This window comes from Brachionichthys hirsutus, chromosome 15, assembly GCF_040956055.1.
Source record: "Brachionichthys hirsutus isolate HB-005 chromosome 15, CSIRO-AGI_Bhir_v1, whole genome shotgun sequence".
In the NCBI taxonomy this organism is placed as follows: Eukaryota; Metazoa; Chordata; class Actinopteri; order Lophiiformes; family Brachionichthyidae; genus Brachionichthys; species Brachionichthys hirsutus.
The window spans coordinates 4252437-4278533 of record NC_090911.1 but is presented as its reverse complement, the minus strand read 5'-3'; the positions used below and the strand labels follow the sequence as shown (position 1 = coordinate 4278533).

The 26097-nt window shown below is 44.3% G+C and overlaps 1 protein-coding gene across 1 annotated transcript in view; it reads left to right on the top strand.

Annotated features, from left to right (window-relative positions):
• Positions 1-26097, top strand: part of LOC137904537 (receptor-type tyrosine-protein phosphatase mu-like) — a 139814-nt gene that overhangs the window by 95713 nt on the left and 18004 nt on the right. Inside the window, exons 13-23 of the mRNA XM_068748730.1 lie at positions 104-140; positions 905-979; positions 2285-2420; positions 3666-3695; positions 10700-11007; positions 14310-14390; positions 15028-15054; positions 17824-18017; positions 21376-21463; positions 22056-22132; positions 25617-25653. Coding sequence (XP_068604831.1) covers positions 104-140; positions 905-979; positions 2285-2420; positions 3666-3695; positions 10700-11007; positions 14310-14390; positions 15028-15054; positions 17824-18017; positions 21376-21463; positions 22056-22132; positions 25617-25653 — 1090 coding nt within the window. The remainder of the gene's footprint in view (positions 1-103; positions 141-904; positions 980-2284; positions 2421-3665; positions 3696-10699; positions 11008-14309; positions 14391-15027; positions 15055-17823; positions 18018-21375; positions 21464-22055; positions 22133-25616; positions 25654-26097) is intronic.

The following is a 26097-nucleotide window of genomic DNA, read 5'->3' as shown; positions in this document are numbered from 1 at the left end:
GCCATGAGTGTTTGTGTGTGTCGTGTGTGCATGCATGATAATGTCTGTTCTTTTGTGTGTCGTCCCCCCCCCCCCCCCCCCCACCTTAAATCTCACTGTACAGGAGACCAAAATTGACTGCGTCCGAGTCGCCACTAAAGGTAAGGGGATTCCACGTCTTTAGCTGAAATCAAAATCGTGGCATTCTGCGCCAAGTTAGTTCGGTTTAAATGCTGATACGTCTGCGAGTGCATTAAATGTGTGCTTTGGGCCTCATGTATTTTCGGTCAATACATTGAATAAGGGCTTGTTTTTTTTTTTCCATGGCTGGGAGGCAGCCTGTGTGACTACTGAGGGTTGAAGTTACTTAGCTATGCCGCCTGTATATTCTGCTCCACACATTAAAGGTGATGAGGTCTAAGCACTATTGATCCGGGAGCAGAATTGATACGGCCGGCGAGAGCCCGAGTCACATTCTGTTCTGGGTGTGGGGGGAGGTCCTGTCACCCGCACCAACAATCTTGTGCATAGTGGAGTTTGCGTGTTAGACTATGGATTTTCTCCCCTGGCGTTCCAGCTATCTCCATTTACATGAGTTAATAGTCTGGAAAACAGAACGGCATGCAGTCGAAATAGAAGGATGTTATGAGCAATTTGTCATCTGAAGGGATGCGTTCAAATGCTTAACATTGGGTTGCAGCACATGATGACTGTAGCTAACCTGGCAAAACAAATTGTGACATGCTTATTCATGCTGTAATGGGTGTCATTTTCTTCCTCAGTACTGCATGATGGTGGGAACTGTTGGTGTGGTTGTTGTTTTTGCCTCAGCGTGGTCTCTCTTTCTCTCGCTCTCTCTCTCTGTTTGTCTTTCCCTCCATCTCTGACAACTGCATGCAATCTCGGATCCTCTGATGCTCCTCAGCCGCCATACTCGTGACTCAGCTCACAACTCCCTACATCCGCGTCGCCCCGGCGGCCGGCGACAGCCAACTAACAGGTCAGACTGGTCTGCACATTCCCTAACCAGCAGTTTTTTCTGTCAACTTGGTAGGAAACAAACAAATAAAAAATATTGCATGTGTGTGGTTGTATTCTCCTGCTGTTTGCATTGTATCAGTGTTATTAAATCAAAGGCTCAAAGACATGATATCCTGCCTTCATCCGCTCATTATTATTGGACTTGAATGACCCATTTGAGGTGTGTTTGTCATTTGATGTGTCAGCGCAGAGATTTTCCCAGTAATCCCCTCTCATGGGAAGTTCTCATTATTTCTGAGAATTAAGACTCCCTTGCTGCATTTGTGACAAGTGTAAACATGCAGAAAGTATGCAGAAGTTCTCCGTGTGAGGGCCTGAATATTTATCAAAAGTGCAGAATTTAATTATTAGAATGTTGTGCTCTTTCAATTTGTTTGGGTATTTATTTTTCTCAGGCTAGACTGGAAGAATTTGCAGTTGCACGGAGCTCACAGCTCAAATCGGGATTCGTCACTGACATCATTTCTATGAGATTAGCTTGTAACAGTATATTGAGACAAAATCCGTTCCATCAGTCCAGGCGGAATTGCTAATATGTCACCAGTCTTGAAATCCTCCACAGGATAAATAAACTAAAGGCCTGGGTGCTGAAAGAACAATATGTCACCACCAGCCTGGGATAGATACTTACCTTTTTTGATAAGGAGAGAAAACGGCAATACGCCAACCGGAGAGCAGGAACAGATTTATCTGACAGAGCGATTTATCATGTGAAATTTACACCGAGTGACAAGGAATAATGGTGTTGTCGGGGTGGACAATTGTCATTCCGGAACAGTTTCTTTCCTCCAAGAGCGTCTTATCACTTCCCCCGAGTAGCCGATGCTGTTGAAACAAGCCCCCCCACCCCCACCCTTCTTGGATGCAGATATGTAATGTTTTAGTTATTTTAAGGTGTTTTTTTTTATCTTCTTTGGCATTATCTTTCCCCACTAAGAATCCTACATTTTTCTCAAGCCTCGACACCACTTGCCCCATTTATGATGAACCAAGGGTAAAGTTGGTTCACACTTATCTTCCCCAGTGCAGCTTGATCAACAGAGCCACTTGCTGTGTGACGGCGCTAAAGATGGAAAACTGGGAGTCTCGAGCTTTCAAAATGAACATTCCTACTAGCCAATGAATGTGTATTAATATTAATGACCCACGGAATGCCAAATTATATCAGCTTGTCAGCCTCACTCCTTCACTTCGCCAATGAGTGTGCAGTCTAGTCGATTAATCCCTTTTCCTTCATTTGATCAATATCAAATCTGTTTTCCAGGAGCGGCCACTCACAAGCCTGACGCCGTGGAGCCCGAGAAACAAACGGACCACACGGTGAAGATCGCTGGGGTAATCGCCGGCATCCTCCTCTTCGTCATCATCTTCCTCGGAGTGGTGCTCCTCATGAAGAAAAGGTGAGCTCTTTAACTTACTCGCTGAAATACTACGTCGGATTTGTGAACTCACTTGCAGAACTCTCACAATGAGTGTGGTTTGTGTTTTTATAATTTTGCATTCCTCTCCCTCAAACGGCGGCATTGTCAGCGTAGCGTTAAATAATTAATTTGATTATGTTGATACGCCCCATTAGAAATGTTTACAGCCGTGAGATACACTGTGCCATGAAAAATTAATCCGTTTCCACGGCACCCTCAAACAAAATGTGCAGTGCTTCGGTGACATCGGAGTAGGAAATGTGTTTTTGAGGCTTGTGGTAAGAGGAGGAGGGGAGGAGATAAGACAGAAAATATAATGAATGGCTCAAAATGAAAAAGGATGACCGCATAGCCACAGGAAGTTTGCATTAGCCCCGGACCTTATGCTGCAAGAAGGTCCTGTGTACATTTCCCAGCAATCACTGGAGCTAAAGCTTAGCAAATATCAGGCCCCCTTCGTCCACAGCCAGGCTTGAAATAACCGCCTCAAAGTCAGTTTCTGTGGGGATTTCATTAGTGGACTCCATTGGATTCCTTTAATATCTCCACTGTGGAACATCAGGACAGAAGTACTTCACCATAAAGTTTAGTATGCATCGTCGTCGCTCTTAGATTTCAGATCAAAGAGCAAAGGTCAGCATCAGATGGAGTTGAGTGAGAAGCAGAAGTTTCTAGATTTTCCACAGCAGCCCCTGTCAGCGATCAGTGGGTGGGTGTTAAAATCAACCCGCACTAATGGAATTGATTTCAATTAGCATTCATCCAATCGGAGATGGAGAAGACTTCATTGGCTGGTTTTTGTGTAATTTGCCGTTAACAGCAGCGAATGGGAGGCATGTTTCGACATTCGAGCTGCTCGTTAGGTCTCAACCTGAAGGTCAGGCATGTTAATTTGTATGGGTGCTTAATATTATGTTCATGATGATGGGAGGGGGAGTGGGGGGGGGGGGCGGTTAGTTGACAGAATTGATTTGCCAGCTCGATATCAAATCAATTAGATCCAGTACCGAGCCCCACCCTCTCTTTGCAAAGCATGACATGACTCCAAGCAATCACCTTTGCCCTCATGATCACGAGTTTGCCTCCACGTATGCCACCATATCTGATTTTGTCCATTTCTACTCTTTTTTCAAACATTAATATATTTTTACTTTTTTCTTTCCTTTTCATTCCATCCCCTTCCCTCCTCCACTGCTTAAATCGTACTACCACCCCAATCGGCAGAAGAACCTATCACTCCTACACTTACTACCTGTAAGTAACCGCTCTGTGTGATGTTAGTGCCATGCTTCTCACCCACATACGCTCTCCCATGCACGCAAAGAGCAATCCCATCGTCCTCCTGACCAGAGCAATTACAGAGGGCCAACTGTAACTCTCTGCCGAAGGGAATGGAGGACGTCCACTCCGCTCCGTCTCCGCACGCTGATCGCATCATGCGGTGTGTCACGTTGGCATGACTTCTGACGGAAGCGCGCCGCCGCTCAGAATAGACCTGCCGCTGAGATGCTAAATCAGACATGACTTGACTTTGGAGGAGTTTATTATATGATGAACTAAACTGCCTTCATGATTATACTGCTGCCAAACTCATCTTGTGAAAGAAAAAAAAAAGAGAAAATCGATGCACGGGCTGCTGCATTTTTACTGAGTGTGAATTTTTCATTTGCCTCCAATGATTTTAGCGCTCGCTTTGAAGTGCCTATCGCAGCGCATCTGTGCTTTAGTTGTGCACGGAACATCAATGAGCTTGTCCAAACACAATTATTTGCACAATTATGTTCAAATCCTGCTAATGCGTAGGAAAATACAGCGATTGATGAGATGTGCAGCTGAAGAATCCAACTTGTTGATGTTTCCAAGCAGGTGCTACATGCATGTGATTATTTAAAGAGTTTCTCCAACCTCACTCCATCCCATCAATCTGGCAACAAAGCATCTCATGCTCTTTCCTTTCCTTCTTTCAAGCATGCTATTTGGCTTGTTGCCCGTCCAGCCCCTTGATTCTATGGCGATGGTGGAGTTGTGTCTTTAGCTGATGAGACATTTGTGATCACAGCATAATCTCCTCTCTATTTAGACGTCCCCTACATCATCAAACAATGTGTGCTGCTGCTTTTATTCTCTCTTAATATAGCAGATTATTCCATATCACACCTCTGAATGGTAGAAAAGCTTATTCTGCAGCTCTGCGTTCCCGCTGAAGCTCAAAAGGCTCCCTCTGTACAGCCTTTGTGGATGGATGGATGCACACTAATCTGTCTTGAGATGGCTGTGATCACAGGACAGAATGGAGGCTGCCTTGCTTCAAAGAACATCTCAGAATACACCTGGAGATGATACTGTGGCGAGTGTCACTCACGCGTTAGATCATAGCTCTGCTGAATGGGAAGCCCCAGTAGTTCGGAGGAGCGGTGTCGTCAGAGCTGAGCGCAATCGTTGACCGAGCTAAGAAGGGATTGGCAAGGCTGTGAGTGAAACTATCCGAGCATCAGCTTTGTGCTTTTGTTGCAGGAAAATGGCATTTTCTTGGATTACCACCAGTGTGCATGAGGGTGAGGTGGAGGTGGTTGCTACAGTTTAAAGTGTTTCATTTTGTGCACAAAGTCAAGGATTTAAAAGCTAACATTCAGACCTGCATTAAACGCTGATTTTGAAAATTGATTTTTGCATTTCTCAGAGTTTTAGGTAGCCTGCGTTCACTGATTGGAAGGTTTTAGGTTAATGAAAGTGGATAATCTTTTTAAAAAAATGGCTCATGGCATTCTGCAGGCACATGGTTTTATTTGTGAGTGGCCACACACAGACACAGATAGTGTGGTGGGTCTACAGCCCCCATGCACCAGGGCCATCCTTGGACCCGATTTCCATCCGTGTCCCTTTGCTGCACAACTTTCCCCTTCATGATTTTCCAGCCACATATTCAGTTACCCAATCAAATAAATGTAAAAATGCCCCAAATATATTATTAAATGAGAAAGAACACAATTCTGGAGAGAACTGGGATGTCCGGCTTGATTATGCAGCCTGCATTGCCCGTCATAATATTCCACTTGTGTCTTTCCCTCTTCTGTCATACACAGCGACATAGCTCATAAGAAAGACTCTGACAATACTGGATCCGATCCTGCTTTCTTCTGAGCTGAGCCCATAAAGTACTATGTTGTATACAGATACACGGCGTCGATCTCGCCATATTAATTATGCGTTGCATTCTCAAAGAGGCGATCCTCCAGAGCGTTCTCTGAAGCGTTCGTCTTCAGCCGTGATGACAACCTCGTGCCAGGCATGTGATTGCAGCACCTCTATGATTGATGAATCCCATTAATGCGTTCGTGCATTCATCAAAGTCTTTTGAAAGCGTAAAGAACACCCCGCTCGCTCCAAAATATGCACTTTAGCAATGCTGCCAGAGGTGAATGCAGCCAGACTCGTCATCAGAGATGCTGTTAAATATGTGATCAACTATCTGCAACTGTCCTTTAATCAGGTGGTCACACCGGCTGCTGCTGCTGCTGCGAGGAACCGGGGAGAAATCAATTGGCCTGGGGCCAGTGCAGGCCGTGATTCCCATTCGATTTTAATTCATGCAGGCAGCAGGCACTTTAAATACACCTACACTTACATGTTCTGATTTTAACCTATAAAAAACATTCCATATTACAGAAAGTAAAATATATATATACTCCAAACACACACACATTTTAACTGACTTGAGTGTATATGCTGTTACTCTAATACTTGCATGGAACCTACATCCAATGTCTATTCTGGAAGAAGCATTTTATTGTCTTTCAATTTACAGTTTTTGGTATTTCACCCACATTTTAGCCCCCCCCCCCGAATGAAAATAATGGTACTGTTGCTCTGTTTCTACATGATAGGAGAACAGTTAGCAGTTGAGTTAAAGGTGATAACACAAATACATTTTCTTCTTTCTGAAGAATAAAGTCCATAAAGTCCGCTCATGACGGTGTTTCATTGTCAGTTTCATTTGCATCTGGCAGCCGGTTGTATCATATCATAAATAAGTGCATGCATTGTATTGAGCGGGTTCAATAATTAACAGGCCTATACCAACATCTGGCACTTTTATAGCGTGGTGGAATTTACTTTTAATAAATAAATGGCTTCCTCTTCACTAGAAACACACACACACACACACACAGAGAAACATATTAATCACCCTCCCTATACTTGATAAATCATACTTTTCATAATCACCTCCACTACAGTCAGATTGGGAAGCCTGCTAAACACACCATGTATAACACAATGCGCTCAGGGCAAACACCTTCATTAAAGATGAGCATACAGCAAGAATCACATTAATTGGAACAAGCCTTGCAGATTTTCTTCTTTTTTTTTTTTTTTACCTACGAGCTCTGAATGTTGATTAGGAAAGGGAAAGCGGAACAGCAGCCAGCGCAGGGAGAAGGGATGTCACGCAGGGAATGATGGAGTTTAAATTCACATATTTTAAAATATGTTATGGAGAAAAAAAAACATCTGTCACAGTTTACTACAACCTCAGTCTCATCAGCTACTTACTCAGCACTAATACACACACACAAATACATTTTACAAGTCACAGATAGCACTGTTGCAATAATTTAAAAAAAATACAAGCTGGGGTCAGCATGAGTCTTTATTTCTGTGGTGAAGACACATTGAAGGTATTACTAAATGTGTTAGGGCTACGTATAACAGCTGAACCCCAGGAAGCAGAGACGCAGCCGAGAGACAGTTTTAGCTTCTTTTACTGAGAGCAAGAAGAATTAAAGTACATGCAATATCAAAGTGTAGACCTCCGTCAAACATCTCATTCCCCTTGAAATCGGATCTAAACATCCACATGGTGATATGGATCAGCAAAATGTTCTAAATTGTTCTTGGTATCTTTATACACCAACCATGAAAAATTTAAGTGAATCAATTTTTAACTGATTTTTTAATCTAAATGGAGATTACAATGTTAAAATTTAATATTTTTACCTGACCTCATTCTGAATCCAATCCCGATGAAATATCGTGGTAAGACCGAGGCCCCCACCCGACATGACTGTGTCTAATTCCATAAATATCGGTCAATAATCAACTGAGAAATTGAAGAACAATTATTGAAGCTCTATTGACATGACAATGAAAAATTCCAAAGTGATCCACAATCCAGGATCTCTTCTTGATCATCACCAAAATTTAATTTAGTCATCCATTATTGGTAACATTCCTAATAATTCCTGAAATTGTCATCAAGAGCCATCTGCAACTGTTTGAGCTATGTTGCTAACAGTCAAATTTGCATGATTTAAGCCATAATTAGGCAATTACTGATTGGTAAATAAAATGAAGCGACATTTATTGACTTTGCCATAATGAAGGTGACCAGCAACCGCAAGCAGTTTAAAAAATATGACAAACGAGTAGAGCAAAATGCCAGCTCTTACAAATGTAGTACTAAAATGCTATTTATTGGATTAAAGGTCAATGTTTTTTCCTTCGACACTGCAACATTTTCGATTTGAGTAATCCTGTTACTGTTAAATCCCAAATACTGCAGTTTGACCCTCAACCTGGTTTCTCCTTTATTGTATTTTACACACAGCTTGAGCGTCAACAAGTTAACGCCTTTGGTGCAAACCGATTCTCGGTCGTATCAGCGGCGCACGCTGCTGCATCTTTCGAGTACAATACATTTAATTTATTATTTAAAACAACACAGTTCTCCTAATCAATGAAGCAGCTTTGTCAGCAGCTAAGCTGTATTGTACGTCAGTGTATGAGTCAGACGTATTGCTCTTCTGGAGTAAATAAAGAGAAACGGCATAATTGATACGTGGCTCTACGATGACTGGATGGACAGACGTCTCGTTTTAAAGTGTTTCAAATGAGACAGTGCAGACAGACAACTGCCCCCCACTGGGTTAATCAAAGAAGCTTCTGTTGCCCCTCCCAGCTGCGTGTCAGTCGACTAACACTCCTAAAGGCGCACGCCGAGCTCAGCAGATGTGTGTGGATTGTCTAATGAATTCTCCCTTGTCCCCGTGCCGCAGAGTTTAGGCTGCTTCAGCGTTGAAATGAGGCCCCGCCATGCTGAGCTTGAAGGTTTTGAAGCTCTCGCGTTAGAAGTTGCAGCAGCATCACCTCCCACAGCACAGACGTCCTGGCAATCACAATACATACAGTCCTTGCAGCCTTCTTTTTGTTGTAGCTGAACCTACGGATTGCGCGCTAAGATCCGAGATGAACTGTCGACGAAGTCTCTAATGAGCGTTGCTTAATAAAGTAACCTCCAGTCTTTGGAGACATATTATGAAAAACTCATATAAGTGTCTGGAACTGTGATATAATATGTGATCTTTAAATCCTCCAACCAGCTCTGCCATCGGTCTGGCCTGTCTTTCTCGTATGCACACTCTGCTGTTCAAAGAATTGTGAGATTATTTTTTGTCTTCTATGTTGGGCATTTTGCTGTTTAAGTAATCAGTCCTACACATAATTTATTTGGAACTTTTCCACATGCAGCTTTACCCGAACTATCGGGGGATAAGATAAACGCATTCATTCATCAATGTGCACAAACTCTGCCCTACGCTTCCACGTACTCTCTGTTGCCACATCCCACCCTGTGATATAGTCATCTATCATTAATTTTACCCGTCTTACAAATGAGAAGAGAATAGCTTGCCTATTAATCTTCATTGAACGCCCACGGTGCTCACCAAACGCCCCAGTGTTGCGTGTGCTCTCCATGTTTTGGCACTGCATTCCATGCAGCCTGGTCTTGCTTCAGCCATTACAACGGGCCAGGAAAGCGGAAATCTGAATCTAAGCAGACACCGAAATGAGGACAGTGATACAGTAATAAAACATGGATTATAGTCGTTCTTAATAGCCTTCTCAATGAGTGCACACAGTGCCGAATCTTAATATTGCCTGGGGTACATGCTGCTCCTCCTCCCCTCTTCACTATTACAATATGAAGCTATAACAGCAAGAATGCAGTTTGTTCCCACTCTAATTGCAGATTAAAAGACAAGAAGTGGGTCCGGCAGAGGAAGATGTCACCACTTTGTCACTTGGCTTTCTGAAGAACGGATCCGCCTTTAGCCTCGAGTCACAGCCTTCAGAGCAAATGACTGTTTGGAGGCAGCGGGGGCCCGTTGCCATATGGCACAAGACAGCGGCGAAATTGAATAAACAGCAGAGATGTGCGAAAACAACGCAGCAGGAGTGCATCATTAGACAGCAGTTGTCCGCCAGAGAGACTGCAATTTAAATAGGCAGAGGGGTTTATGCAGAGAGTAACAAAGTGCAAGAATCAATATGAGGGCTGCCGTAGTTAATTCTTACACTGCTCACTCCCCTCCGGCAACGGAGCATCGACAACCATCGGCGAGACAGCTAGAGCGTGCCACCTGCGAGGTGTTCCCCTCTTTTGAGTCATACTTCTGTGGAAATACGGGAAGGTTAACTTTTTAAAGGTTAACTTGCAAGAGCAAGAAAGGACTGCAGTTCTGCTTTTAACATCTAGAATGGATGCTTCTCTCTGTGATCACTTAGAGCCATCTGAACACACGCGTTAATCAATACATAGAGTCTGTACAGGATTATTTTCCAACAGTGATTAAACAGTTAAATGTCCTTAGCGTAGGATTATGTTATTACTATGCATCCATATCCTGTGGCTGCAACACGTGTCGATTAGGGGCAAACCTCAGGGTGTCACCTCATGTAAAAGTTCACTGACATTGTTGAGCAGCTTTACATGGGATTATGAAGGCTCGACATATGAGATCAATAGATTCAGTCTGGCCCGAGTGTGTGTGTGTGTGTGTGTGTGTGTTTAGTTGGTACACAATGCAGTAATGGTGTTTGATCAGGAACAGATTGCTTGTAGGCTCTAACACATCAGCTCAAAGTAGGTCAATAAAAGCAGGTTGACTGTTTCAGTTCACCATTCTGAGCTTCAATTCTTTCGTCCTTAGAGGCTATGGCTAAATTTAAATCATCAAGGCCCCTGATGCATTTGGGTTAGGGTGTCACACCTTTCCACATTACCAGGGATTTATAGTCCACTGCTTGGAAAAGCATCTGGAGCCCAATAAAACCCCTAATATGACCACAGCCTGGGGCACATTAGCACAGCCATCTCATTACATCTCTGAGTCATCTGCCAGCATCATATCAGATCAATTCAAGCGCAGCCATTGTTGCTCTTATCTCATTGTTTGCTTTGATTTCTTCCTGTTATGAAGGAAATTGGCCAAGAAGCGCAAGGAGACACTGAGCAGCACCCGTCAAGAGATGACGGTGATGGTCAACTCCATGGACAAGAGCTACACGGAGCAGGGCACAAACTGTGACGAGGCGTTGTCCTTCATGGACACACACAGCCACACGCTGAACACTCGAAGCGAGTGTGCGCTCACGCTGAACGGGCGCAGCGAGTGTGCGCTCACCCTGAACGGGCGCAGCGAGTGTGCGCTCACCCTGAACGGACGCAGCGAGTGTGCGCTCACGCTCAACGGACGCAGCGAGTGTGCGCTCACTCTCAACGGCCGAGGTAAGACGGCCCTGCATCAATCTGCCAGCTTTCTACAGTAACACACACATGCACACGCACACACAGACACACACAGCCTGGTGGAAGCAGTTTATTTGGTTTGGTAAGGTGAGTAAGAAATCAGGTCCTCATTTAGAGTCAATACATCCAGCCGCACGATTTGGTGTTTGACATTTTATTTTTGAAGTGTCTTAATATTATTTCTTTGTTTTCCATCTTGACTTTTTCAAACCGGCTTTATTTAGACTGTCAGTCATTTTGAAATGATTTCAAAGATAAAAAGCCACCATGCTGTCACCAACAGCAGCCAATAGGGAGGCAGCTTGCTCAAAGCAGTCCAATAGAATTCACTTTGATTTGACGGAAAAGCCTATGATAGAATTTAAGCGACTGTTTCGTTTTTCTTCATCTTTCTTTTACCCTTTTCCTTTGAGTTCAATTGCCAAAATGAATCTTGGGTTAACATTAATGCGATACTGTCAGAATTCTGTTCCTGATATTTGTGCTATAATCTGTCTTCATAGTTTTCTTATACCTCTTAAGGGTCAAAGCTCAGTGCAGTTGTGAGCTTCTAAATGATGTTTCCTCCTTGGAAGCTTACTAGATCTATTCCACTGCGATAGCCTATTAATTTGATCCAACCTGGGTACAACTTAATACTTTCATGATGGACAGCTCAGCTAAGTCTGCAATAAGGGCTTGACCTGGTATAATCCCAGTCAAAACCATTAGATTAAAACTCTGCAGGAACTTCTGTCTGCACAGCACTGCAGGGGATGAGCCCCAAAGATGCTCTGACCTTGATTAACTGTCTGTTGGTGTGAATGTTCAAATCTGGGCCCTCTGTCAGTGTAAAGTATTTTAATGGATTACTTTTTAACGCCACATATTGGTGTAGTGCCTTAAGAACCTAAGGTCTGTATTTCTCTCTGTGACCTAAGTGTCATTTTGGCTCAACACATCATGATTAACAGGCAGAAGTCCTGAACGTGCGGCAGTCAAAGCTGAAAGCTCATTATTAGCATAGCAGGTAGCAGGTAGCACTGCAGGTTTAGCCGAAATTCCCACTATTGTTCAAAATAGATATGGATACAGACACAGATTCGGATTGGAGCCTTTCATATATCTTCCTCCCTCCTCCAAAAAAACAGCCATGCAACTTAGGCTTTAATTGCTTTTTTTTAAAAAGAAATAAAATGATCTAATCCAGAATGAGTTCAGTAAAATATATTAAGTTTTAACCTCTATGAGGGTTGCTATGGTGACTTTTGCTGCAGGTTGATTTCTGCCCCTGCACAGCTGCGGTGGCTTTGTTGAACTGAACGAGACGCACCTGTTCGTCATCTCACCTAATCAGCTCCTGCCTCTCTGGACAGTTCTCTGCCAGAATATCCTCTCTGTTCCTCAGTATGTTCAGGCTCTGCCGTTCTATGTGTCGTCCCGTATTCCCTAGTTCTTTCTTTAATGCCTGAGGAAGCAGATCCAGTTGAAATCTTGGTACATTTTTACAACAAAACAATTTTGTTTTTTGCTGGCATTACCAAGATACTGTGGATTTAGTAGTGGGCAAATGGATTTGTTGCATCATCAAAAGCTATGGATCTATGTCCAGAAGAATCCACCATTACTGAAAGTGTGCTTTTTGTGAATAACTTCTAAACTAATAATGATATCAATGTGAATCCAATTGCTAAAGGTTTGTTTTCATGGAATCAAAAATATAGATCAAATTAATGTAGGGCCATTATTATTATATTATTATAATTTCATCCAGATTGGATCCAGAATATAAAGTATTACAATTTAACATTGAAAACCCCATTTACGGATTCAAGAATCAGTTAAAAATAAACATCAACATCAACTTCAGTTTTACTTTTCATGGTTGGTGTATAAAGATAACAAGAACAATTTAGAACCTTTTGATGACGGTCCAGATCACCACGTGGATGGTGTAAATCAAATTAGGAGGGGAATTACCGACAGGTTGTTCATAGAATGATGACAATAAAGGTACTTTGACTTGGAAAAAAATGAAAGTGAGCTGCTCGGCGGAGGTGTGCGCTCTCTGAGTGATTTTGTAGTTTACTCTGCAAACACCCGATTAAGCACGCAGCCGAATAGCCCCTTTACTATATACTGCATCAGCCGCGCCTGTTATCGGCAGCTCTCCTTGATGATCTGGGCTCTTGGTAAATTGATAGGATAAAGTTTTTTGATTTTGGTAATGAATCACAAGGATTTGTTAATTTTGCTGGCTATAGTAACCTGTTGGAACCATAAACGCTATCTCATTAATTCAAACCCTTTATTACAAACATAAACAAACTTTATTACGCATCATCACATAATATTGGCAGCGTTCAATCAAACTTGAACAAGTTGATTCTTCGTTTTTGCTCTACATGGCAGAAGTCAGCTCATTAGGCATAGATTCTCAAATGTTATTTTAGTGTGCACAAAAGTGTTTATATGTAATCATCAATCATTATTTCTTGATTGTTTATCCTTGTTCTTAATTGGTTATTGATCGATGAAACATAGCATTATTCCAGTCTAAGATTTCTTCCATATTACTGCAGAGCAAAATCATTCATCAGCATTGTGAATATATGAGCTTGCATACAGCTTCATTATGTCATTGATCGAGGTTTTAACTTTACTGGTAAAGGGTACTACGAGGGTGAGATCTCAAAATGCATCTTCCTGCGCAGCAGCGAGACATATATCCCCTCTTGGAGCTCATCTATAGGTGGCGCTGGTGCTGATGAGCCTGGTGAAGACGAGGAATGATGAATGTGGTGAATCTAGAAGACCAAGTGGTGATGGGAGATGGTGGGCAAAAAGCAAGCAGCGGGAAAAAGCTAGAGGAATTTGTCGTACCTAAAAAGACAGCAGCAAGATGATAGATTTGATCTATTTTTTCCCATTCTTCTGCTGATAAATACAAACAACTTTTTTAGTTATGCTAGATTTTGTTCATTTGTAAAAGTACCACTGCATTTGTGTGTTTTGGGTTCTTGCTAAATTCGTGAATATTGTGAAATTGAAAAAATAATTAGTCAGACATGTGACTGACTTTGTTCTAAAAAAGATGACGGTGCCTTAAAGGGTGCCATCAAAAATGGCTGAGGATTTGAAACAATGATTCGCAACCAACACTGACCCAGAAGGTTGATTTAACTTTAAATTATAAAATCTTGTACTTCTGCTGCTTGCTATTTTTATTGTCTGCAAACTACCTCAACTACTGTACGAGACTATTGATTTCCCTGTCTCTGGTTCTTGTTCTCCATTTCTAGCCGGGTCATCACCCTCGTCCTTCACACTGCCTAAAGCCAACACTCTGAGTGCTTCCATCCCTGCCAACTCCTACTACCCAGGTAAACAGGCCCATTTATTCCCCCACGCTGGCGCTGTGTGTCGACATAGAGGTGCTGAATATGATCAGCGAAATCAGATGGTGTGAAAACGTCTCCAAAAGTTTGAGGATGACTTAATAAGACTTGGTGTTTTCAGACCAGTTAGTTTGATGCTCTACTGCGCAAATTGCATTCTAATACTTCAGTGTGGGGTTTGACATTAGACAATTAAGTAAAAATAAAATTAAGTGTTTTCCGACACAATTTCCCAAATGAGAAGGTTGAACAAATTGGCTCGCGATGCATCGCTAGTTATAATAGAAAGATGGAATTCAGCTGTTCAATTACACGTTTAATTTCTCTAAATATTATGCATCATTTCAGATCTTATGTAATCATATTACAGTACATGTAATTGATTCAATGGAATAAAGAGCAGCTAGATTTTTAATCAACTAAACTTGGTGTATAATTTTTCTCAGGAATATGAGAGTTTCCTTCTATGCTGCTTGACAGGAAACCATATACTCTGTGCATAGTATTATTCTAATTATTATTATTTGTGATTGATTTTTGTGTGCATCTTGAGTTTGTTTATTTACTGCAAACTCTCTTTCCTCTCCTACACTTTCTGCACTTGTTTTGGGGGTGTGAGCAGATCCCTTTGTACCAACTGCCATCTTAGGTGAGACACATTTCCTTTTCCCATTGATGCTATTTATTATTCCTGCCTCTGCGTTGAAGAAGATAACAGAGCATCACATTCATATGACGCCAGTCTTACAACTTTTTCTTTCCCCAATTTTTACGAAAGATGGCTTCCTCACCTTCATACCTGCATGCTGCTTCTCCCCCTCCTCCTTCCTGCTCCTTCGTCCCTCCTTCCTCTTCCTCCCCGTCAGATGAGGGGCTCTTCTGGGCTGAGGCTGGCTTTACTCCATCCCATCCGCATTGCGTGTCGTGCGTGTGATGTCACATACATATTTGACCTCTCATATGCATGGACAGACATGTGGACTGGATGTGTGTGTGGGGGGGGGGGGGGGGGAGTCTAAGGGGGGGCAATGGGTTGTGTGTGGGGGGGTGGGGGGGGTATGGCACCAGAGCATGGGCACAGAGACACAAAGCAGAAATTAAACAGAAGGAAATGGAAAAACCCTCTTAGCCTCCCTCAAAAAAATAACTTTCAGACAGGATACATTCAGTCTGAACACCTAGACGTGTATTAGCTGTGCTGCCCCCCCCCCCCCCCCCTTGCTCCTCACTACACATTAAACTCTCCTCCCTCCCTGCCTCCAAAACAACAACCTTTTCTACTATTCTTTTTAATGTCGCTCCCCCCTGCCTTTGGCTAACTGCTAGTGACCTACTTGCCTTTGTTTTGGTTTTTGCCGTGTTGATTCATCCCATGCAGTGATAAAAAAGAATTCTAAAATAGCGTTGTTGTTTTGTTTTTTTCTTCTTTCGCCTATCATTACTGGCCTCTCTTGAACGCGCAGCTTAAAGTGCGGTATGTTAAACAAGGAGCCTTTTACGGCAGCGGGCCAAATAATGCACCGACTAAGTGGGGCACTAGGACTGAAATAATTTAATACTTAAAGCCAAGAAGAAAGATGCAGTGAAGGACTTCACAAGTAGCGTAGAATGTACTACTGTGGTGCACAACTTACAGTGAGGGCGTACTGTAGTACTTTCATTTTTTCTGCACGAGTGCAATGCAGACCAGCATCTTTCATCATCACTGTGGTGACAGCTGCTTATGTTAGTTCCACAACTAATGAAGCACGAAATAATTACACGAAATTATGGCAGACAAAAAAAAAGGTTACATGCTTTCAGCTACGACGCTTTTAGTTGCGGCATTGTCTCATCAGTCGAGGTTAATGATCAGAACCGATTCATCTCAGACTATTATTTAAACAATATATATAAAGGCAGGTGTCGTCACACTTAAAACATGCAAATTCAATAGCAGTAAATTAGATTAAGAGATGCGATATGACAAAATACCCCAAAAATAATTGGCATCATTTAAATGTAAAACCTGCAGATCTGGATCAAGTACGGCTTGTTCCCAAGAGGAGCAGTATCACCTTTATTTCCTCCCCTGAAATCCATGACTTCCTTGTTTTGTTCCTTTACTTTTGTCTTGTACTGTTGAAATTGCCCCATCCATCCACTCGACATCCTCCCCTTGACAAGGCTTTCTACCCCGGCAGTTTGGACTGAGAAGGCATGCGCTCCTGCCCTCAAGCGTAGCTTTAAAACACGACTGTAACAGGTTCTCATGCTATATTGTTACTCATCCCCTCTCTCCTCTCTCTTGTCCTTTCTTTCTCTTTACAAACGTAACTTCCTATGTATCTGCTATCTAAAAAGTGCCCATTAATGGTAAGTTTTCCCAAGTGGGCCTTGGGTTGGGGGGAACGAGGTGGTGCTTGCTCAGAAAGCAAGCCGACAGTGAGGGGCTGTTTCTTTCATGGCCATTCAGACCTCTAATGCATGATCAGTGGACATGTTAGCATTTCACCTCCATTAGCCTAGCATGACCAGAGTATGTGCGGCGCCCCATTGGCAGCATCACGCCATGCATTCTCCTCCCATCTCTGCTTCTCTCCTCTTTTTTATTTATTTATTTAGTTGTTGTTGTTTTTTGAGGGGAAACTGGGCGGCTGGGGGTTGAATCCATGCTGTGTCTACGTGATGCTTTTGAGGGTGCCTGCTGCAACATGCTCACTGTGGCCAAACGCACCCCCCTCCCCACATCTTCCACCTTCATGTTTCTGGACACTCTCCATCGCCCGCTGACCCCCCACCCCCCCACCCCAGCATCTGTGCCTCATGTCTGCCACTGACTGGATTACAGTATGAAAGTGCTGGAATTAACTCTCACTATGAGCTGCAGCCCAAACCAGCAGACTGTACTAGCAGTAAACAACAACAACAACAAACACGCTTGTTTTAGTGGGTGTGTTGGATGGCTCTCTGCTGGCTGTTGCAGTCAGGAACCTCTGATTGGCTGCTGGCTGACATAAAGCACCGTAGGTTTGCAGTATTAGATGTTTGTCAGCCACACACTAAGACAGATGGATCTGAACCTCCCTGCCACACGACTCATCCTATTACTCAATGATGTCGTGTTGTTGTCGTCGCCATCCATAACAAACAGATTAGGAACTCTGAGTCGTTGTGGCAATCTGGAGGGTTGTGGCATAATGCTTCACAGTAAACGAGATCATGTGCAACCTGCTAATTGGGCGTGAGTGAGATATGAACTGCTGCGTGGCCACACCTCACCCGTTACCACCGACTCAGAAAACGCCGCTTGCCATTTGCTGCTTCTAAGCATCATGTCACCCAAATGTGTTTCACAACAACATGCATATGAAGCTCGGGAGCTCCTGCCTCTCTGCCCTGACCTGCCCCGGCCTGTTCCTCTCTATGTGCCCTGCAGACGAGAGCCAGAACACGGGCAGCGACACCAGCAGTCTGGTGCAGTCGCACACTCACTCCCTGAGGAAGCGGGAGCCGGTGGATGTGCCGTATCAGACCGGTCAGCTGCACCCAGCGATCCGTGTGGCCGACCTCCTCCAGCACATCACCCAGATGAAGTGTGCCGAGGGCTACGGCTTCAAGGAGGAGTACGAGGTAGGACGCTACCCAACCCCCCGCCCCTTCCTGGCAAATGCAAATAAAGCCTGGTGATTGATCTATTAGCGTTTCCAGAGTGGAAATCTAATACATCCGTCTGTGTCGTGCCGCTCTATCTGGCTGCTCCTCTGTTTTGCACAGCACAACTGTTTTGTTTCTCCCCAGATGCTCTTTAGTGATAAATTGTTAATGCACGCTTCCCCAGTGTGATCACGCCGTGATTCGTTTTGCTGTTCATCCGTTCTGCGTTGTTTCCAGCAAATGTGCTTCTTGTGTGCATGCTTGTGTAAAATGCTGCCTCCCCTGTTCTCCTCGACACTCAGCTGGAGACCAACTTGAAATGCACCCCCCCCCCGACCCCCTTTTCAAACCACATAAAAAACTATAAGTCTTGTCTTAGTCGTGTCTCCCCTTCTATCGGAATCAGGTCGGATTACACTCTGACAACAGTCCGCTGCTCTCTTGTTGCATGGCAGTGTTTATAATCTGACACCAGAACAAAAGATTTTACACCAGAAGAGCATCACTCTCACTTCCTCTCTTTCATGCGGGAGGCTGGCGTTCCTTTGGTGCTCCAGGCTCCTTGTCATCCCTGAGCATCCCGCCACCCTGCCTCAACTCACCGTGCACTGATATTGTAGCACTCCCACTCAATACTCTCTTAATCCTTCTCTATAATCTTTTTTTTATCATTTGCTTATCTGTGGCTGCACCGCATGATTTTTCTTCACCTCTCTCCCTCCTTAGCTCTGCGGCGTGGGCCAGATCTATCAGTAATTAACTCCCCACGTCCCTGTCATGACTGCAGAATTAAATAATGCCACCTCACGTCGCTACGTGCAGCATTGGATCACTGAGGGCCTGGAGTGCTTTGGGCTGCCCTCTGGGCCTAATCCATTATGGATAAAGGTGTTTTGGGTTCATGCATCCAAATGCATAATAGTCAATCAAAAGGGAGCTTCGCCACAACAAGCTAGTTTACCTTTCTGCAGGCATTCATTGAAAGGGCCTGCAGGGATTGAATTAGCTCACGCTAACATGCTCGAGCCATTCATTTGTATGTTGTGTTCGGCTGTTGTCTTCTCTATGTGTATGTCTTCGGGTTAATGCCCTTTTTTTTAACCATTTATTTGATGAGGTTGGAGCCCAGTGCACCTCGAAACCTGTTGACTTACGCTGTACCGTATCTCTCTCTGACCCATGCTTCTTTTTATTCTGTACGTTAACTTTGGATCAGATCAACGAGGTAAGCCAATATTATTTATGACTTTTTGAGACTTTAGCTGACATCACTCACCTGACACACTGGTGGTGCTTGGTGGCTGTTTCAAGGCCCTGTGGGATGGCAGCATCTCACATTTATGATCTAGTCTGAAAAGGGCATTCACCAGCAGAAGCCATGCAAAATCCCCAAATCATTCGACATTAGATGATGAAATGTGTGTAATATTTGTCATGTCAAAGTGTGACAGCATCATTGTGAGGAAACCTTCATTTATGGACAATCTGCATAGCTCGTCACGCAAACTTGTCCCATAGTACAGGACAAGTTTGCATGACAGCACGAATCCTATACTTTCCAAAGGCTCTATAAAGACATGCTTAATTTGAAACTGTTTGCATGTCCAAATTCTTCTGCATGATTATGCACAGTTTGAGGGGATGAGCAGAAAGCAGAAAACTAGTTTTCAGCTCTGTTTCTGTGAATGGAAATGTTGCATCTGAATCTCAGTGAAACTGTAGAAATGTTCATTTACTCTCGTCAGTTGCACATCTTTGCGTTTCATCTTTTCTCCTTTTTCTTTTTTCTTTTTTTGCTTCACCCTGGTGTATATGTCATGAACTCTGTAGTGGCTTTTCCTAGGTTTTCCTATTCCCAATGAATGCACAGAAAGGGATATACTCTGGTCTAGTGGTAATGGACAAACAAAATGTAACGTTTGAGTTTTACCAGTTAAAGTAAACTTTAGACTTTGAAATTGAAATATAATTGCCTCATATTGAGAGCTATTCTACCGCGGTAATTATTATTTTCTAAATGCAGGATTTAAGCAGCCTGAGGAATGAAACAATCCCGAGAGAGACAGGGTCACTAATTTTAAGAGGGAACTAGTTGCCTGGTAACGCCTTTCGATGAAAGACAATGGCATTGGCCCCTTCATTTACTCAAGACATACTGCCACAGGAGAAGAGGCCGATAATAATTTGTCTCTGAGACATGTCTTCTCTGAAAGGATGGGACATATTTTTAACCTATTAAAGCTGTTTCTCAGTGAAATCACTAGTCCTCAGGACCTAATGCAGGAATATGTCCTTGTGGCATGTCTGAGACCTTTCTTTGCGAGACAAATGACCTCCTGCCTTCCGCAGCACTGTGATGAATGAAAGCATCAAGTCTTAAAACACTGAACGACGGAAGATGAAGCGCTGCGCTTCTCTCAGAACGGCTAACTGCACAAAGACGGAACACTCAAAATAATCTCTTTAACCTCTGATAAGTGCTCTTGAGTCTTTACTTGCAGCGGACTCCAAACCTAATGTATTCGCTGACTTGTCAGATGCGGATTAGCCAGAACAGCAACGTGTTTCTGTTCTGGCCAGTCTGCTCGGAGCCAACCCCACGCGCCGCTGCTGAACAGCGGCGGACTGGCAGTGAAGATGCATTTTCATAATTTGACTTAATTGTGTCAACCAGAAGGAAAATCTCCCCAGCGAGAGATGATAAATATTTCATGAGGGTAATCTGAGCGGCGGCGTTTTGATCTGCAGATGATGAGCTGGTTTTATTCCCCCCCCCCCCCACAACGAGTTGATTGAGTCCTTCAAATGAGGCGGGGAGACAGCCGCTGTGGTGGCTCCACCCGGCAGAGAGGCGCAGGGGGAGGTTTGAGCGTGGCACCCGCCACCTCTAACCTAACGGCACTCTGTGTGACGAGACTCCCCAACATGCACAATCCTGTTTTATGTCTGCTAATGATGTGAATAAATACCTCCCCGTAGTCTCCCCTGGTTACCAGGCTGGTTAGCGTGTTCACCCTGTAGCTTCTCCTGGTTACCAGGCTGGTTACCGTGTTCACCCTGTAGTTTCCCCTGGTTACCAGGCTGGTTAGCGTGTTCACCCTGTAGTTTCCCCTGGTTACCGGGCTGGTTAACGTGTTCACCCTGTAGTTTCCCCTAGTTACCGGGCTGGTTAACGTGTTCACCCTGTAGTTTCCCCTGGTTACCAGGCTGGTTAACGTGTTCACCCTGTAGTTTCCCCTGGTTACCGGGCTGGTTAATGTGTTCACCCTGTAGTCTCCCCTGGTTACCATCATTCATCTTCCCTCGCTCTCTCTTCTGCTTTCTGTCTTTTCAGAGCTTTTTTGAAGGACAGTCAGCGCCGTGGGACTCCGCCAAGAAGGATGAGAATCGCATGAAGAACCGATATGGGAATATTATTGCATGTGTGTACAAAGCATTTTCTGAGCACTCATGAGTTTCCGTGTGCCGGCCCCATCCTTCAGGCTGATTTATTGGCCAGGCTTGCGACTCTGCTTAAGTCTAAGCTGCTCAAACAGAGTTTTATTATCAACCAACGAGAGCAGCTTTGACCTTTCCAATCTACTCTCCTATTCTTCCTCCTGCATCGTCTTCTCAGTTGTAGGAAATGTGCTTGCAGGTGGCACGTAGCATGTAGGCCTAAACGTCCAGTTACACAATGGATCGCTATTAGCTGTGTGTAACTCAGACTAATGACCTTGATAGGCACGATTAAAGGTTTATGAGCTCCTCCTCTGTGCAAGCTCCAACTTTTCATTTGTGATTTCGTGCATCGAGGTTTTAAACTGTCAGCCTCCTCGTTGTGTTCATCCTAAAGGCGCAGTCACGTGACGGCGGCCACTCAGCCCCCCGCATTGCATTTCAACACCCCTGTTTTCATTTCAGCCATATAGCACGCCAATCTGTTCTGTTCCCCCCCCCCCCTTTTCTTCTTCTGTTGCCCTCGTTAATGTGATTAATTCAACGTTGCCTTCTTCCTTTCTGCCTCTCTTCCAGATGATCACTCCCGTGTCAGGCTGCAGGCCCTGGAGGGGGAACAGAGCTCCGATTACATTAATGCAAATTATGTTGATGTAAGTACACACACCAGCCAGCGCCACCAACGCAAAGGTCACTGCGCTTCCTCCTGGAGGGGGGGAGAAGGCACGGGTGCCAGCATCGTGGAGGCCTGAGGGACTCCGCAGGCCCCTACTGCCTGCCCATCACACACACACACACACACACACACACACACACGCTTGCAGTACCTTTATATTCGACTTTAGGGGCTGCTGTATCTATTCACTGGATATATTAAGAGGAATAAAGATCAGAGCCTGACAGCTCTGGGAGAGAGAAAACACAAACCAGCACACAGGTGAAACTCCGGGTACAATTTTGGACTTTGCTTTTTAAAAAATAAAAACATGAAAATGTTATGAAACCCAAAAGCGAGAAAAAAAATGTGAGAATTAGAATTCCAGAAATGGCTGCTCTAATCACCAACAGTCATTATTTACCGAATCATTTGTTGTCGTTTTCTTGTCTCGTCTGTAGCCGCCTCTTGTTTGACCGTTAGACGCTGCTCACCTCCACAGTGAGTGAGCGTTATTAAAAGGTGGCATGAGATGCGTCTTGTTGAGCACAGACCCAACCCGCTTAGCACACGCAACACGGGTCTGACCTGATTTGCTGTTGATCACGGCGCTAGCAGCAGGAGGTGTCCAGTCGCTGCAGCTCGCCGGCCTCTCTGAGCAGATGTTTCCGCTCCATGCGTAATGGCCTGGCTGTACCTGACGCTCCCTAAGTGGTTCTCTCTCTCTCTCTCTCTCTCCGTCTCCCATCTTCTCTTTCGCCGCCCCTCTAATGTGGTCATTTGTAATCTCTTGTTACGCCTTCAAACATAAATTCATAATGCAAGGTGTGCTCCAGCAAATGCAGGGAGCTTAAATTATTTACCTTTCCCACTATTCGGTTTATGGCCTATTATGCTGTGGAACAGGGCGCTCCGGAGAACGCGCTCACAATGGAGAGGCTCCATTATAAGATAAGAATATACGCATATTAAAGAGGGTCCTGAGTGAAAAGGATGTTCACTGCTTTACCAGCTTCATTGAAAAAGCGCTTTGTAGCAATATGGGCAGATGGGTAATGATGTTGTTGCTCTTCAGAAAGCTTTTTAACGCCCCTAAAAGCCTGTCCGACCCACTAGCCTTTAATGTGTGCATCATTTCCAACATTGTTTGTCCTTTTTACTCCGTTATGCTGCCGATTATTTTGATCCATGTGCAAGTAAACGGAGCCGATCCTGATGTGTTTCCTGTCCGTGGCCGATCAACTTGATTCACAAGCATTTATGTCGTAGCTTGTTGCCTGCAGCGTTTAGCTTTGCCATGTGGGCCGTGACGGCCCTCAGCCCTGTCGCCTCACGACTGCATTCATGCACAACTCATTGAGTTTTCTTGCCAACATCAGAAGGACGCATGTTTGCAATTTTGTGCCGTAATTTGGTTGTGACAATGATTATAAATAGCAAACTGGTCGATGCAACAGATGCGTCGTTTTTGATTTCTGTCCATTTGGGCTTAAACAAATTCAGGTTCGACTCACGAGCCCACATCACAAATCGGTGCTGAGTCTTGATGCAGCTGCTTCGAGTTCATCCATCCATTTTGCCTCGCCGGTGCTGCTGGAGACGATCCCAGCTTGATGTGGGCGAGAGGTGGGCTACACCTCGGACACGTCGCCAGCACATCGCGGGTCACACAGAGACAGACAACAATTTACACACTCATACACTATGGACAATTTGGAGTAATCAGTTCACCTAAATTGCATGTGTTTGGCAGTGGGAGGAACCTGGAGATAGCCCTCCGCACAGATAGGAATCGTACCCGGTACCTTCTTGCTATGAGGCAGCAGCGCTAACCACTACACCACCATGCTACCAAGGCCAACCAGAGACTAATTCATTTCTACCTCATTTGACAGTTGAAGAGTCGATAAGGAGAAAACTCACAAGAGAAGTCAAATCCTAAGGCCCTTACTCACATAGGTTTAGTTTACATATTGTATTATTTTTGCTTTGTCATAAAAACAAGTAGAATAAGTCGCAAATTGCCCCAAAACAACTGTCATCCAAAATGCGGGGGGGGGGGGGGCTCTAGAGCCTGGAGCCTCAGGGCTGTTTCTTCACTCTCTAATCCTTTGAACCTCTAAAGACGTACCGGTTTGTCAGTTAGCATAATAGAGGGAAGTGTATTTGGCAAAGTAAACAAATGGTGTGTAAATGTGCTTCGCAGGTGATCGGCTTGCTCTCCCAGATTTGCTAAAGTGGCCTACCTAATGATATTCAGACTGAAAGTACGCGTCCATGCCCACAGGCAAAAACGCTTCACTCGGCATATTTTAGATGCCCCACTCCTCTGGGAAAGAATTCATATAAATCATCATTGTAACAAGCAATGCAGCAAAACTCCAGACGGCATAACACATATTGAATTCTCCTGTCGTAATTTACACAGCCTCCGAAACAAAACCTCTTCAATTAATAATTCCAGCGCAGATGTTTCTGCCTTTATCTCTTTGTGTCGTCCGTGAACAAACGCTCTGCAACGTGTGTCTGAAAGTCGTCAGCCCGCTCCACTCACCTGACAGTCACTGTGGGAGCCCTCCTTTCTTCCCGCCCCCCCCCCTCTAATCCGAAGGCATGCCGGGCCTCCACTTTACTTGACAGAACTTACATGAAAGCACAAACAAATCTCCTCCTCAGTCCGGAGATAAAGAAGTCATTAAAAATGGAGGACAGTTGAATAGCTGAAGGAGCCTAATGGATGAGAGAGAGAGTGAGCAAAATATCCTTTGTGTCTTTCCCCCTTCATTGGAGGACCGTTAATCACAGTCCAAGTTAAATTGAATATGAAGGAGATAAGCAGAACAGCAGGGGTGGGTGGAGTGTGTGTGTGTGTGGGGGGGGGGGAGACAATCAAGAGGAGGCAGGGCCTGGGAAGAGCCTTTAATTCCTAATGTTTTGTTTCCATCCTCATATCTCTGGAGAAAAGACGAGGAATTGGACAAATAAAACTTGGAGGATTAGAGTAATCCAGGAGGCCAGGGGCCTGTTGTGGAGATCAGTGCTCTTAGTTGTATCTTGGGGATTATCAGCACTCTGGATGCTCACTCCAGAGGTGCACCGCGTATATAGAGTGTGTGACCAAGATCATTCCTGCAGCTCTTATCTTGCGACATCCGTCATCGGCTTTCACAGTTTTCTCATTCAGGGCTGGAACAAAGAACTGAATGGTTCTACAGTAGAACAGATGGCAGCCTGAATGCGCGAATCATTTCTGGATAGTTCCTTCTTCGGTGATTCCAGACCATTGAAATTCATTGTATGCAGTGTTCAATGTAAAGTCTATGATTTACAAGACAGACACTTTTTTAATATTCATGCGAGAAAACAAACATCACAGAGTGTGTGTGTGTGTGTGTGTGTGTTTTTTTTGTGTGTCATCACAGCTGTAATTTTTTCGGTGTTGGCGGAAAGTGAAATGATTCCTATTGTTTCCTCTTTTTCAGGGCTATCACCGGCCGAACCACTACATCGCCACTCAAGGTGAGACTGAAGCGTTCTAGACAGGGTCAGCTTGGGTGTGTTGGCGCAGGGCGGTGGAGGATGCCTATGTGCATGTGTTCTGCACATCGCCATCACTGTTTACACACGCTCTCTCTGACTCCTCTTTGATGCTCGACAGTCAAGCGTGTTCAGGAAGTCTGCTCAGCGCGCGCGCGCACACACACACACACACACACACTTACAGACCTCTGTCTTTTCTCCTCCCTTCCATTGGTGGTGTGGGAGCAATTAATCAGACAGTCTACGAGAGTGCTGAATAAATGAATGGATTAGCTGACATGTACGGGCACATTTTGTCGCTGTGTTTAATCTAGCCTGCAGATTCACCGGGACAGGAGCACTTACCGTGACCCCAGAGGTTAATTCTGATTGATGCTTAATTGTTCTGAATTTTGGCATCGAGAGCCGCTCTCCCACACGGCA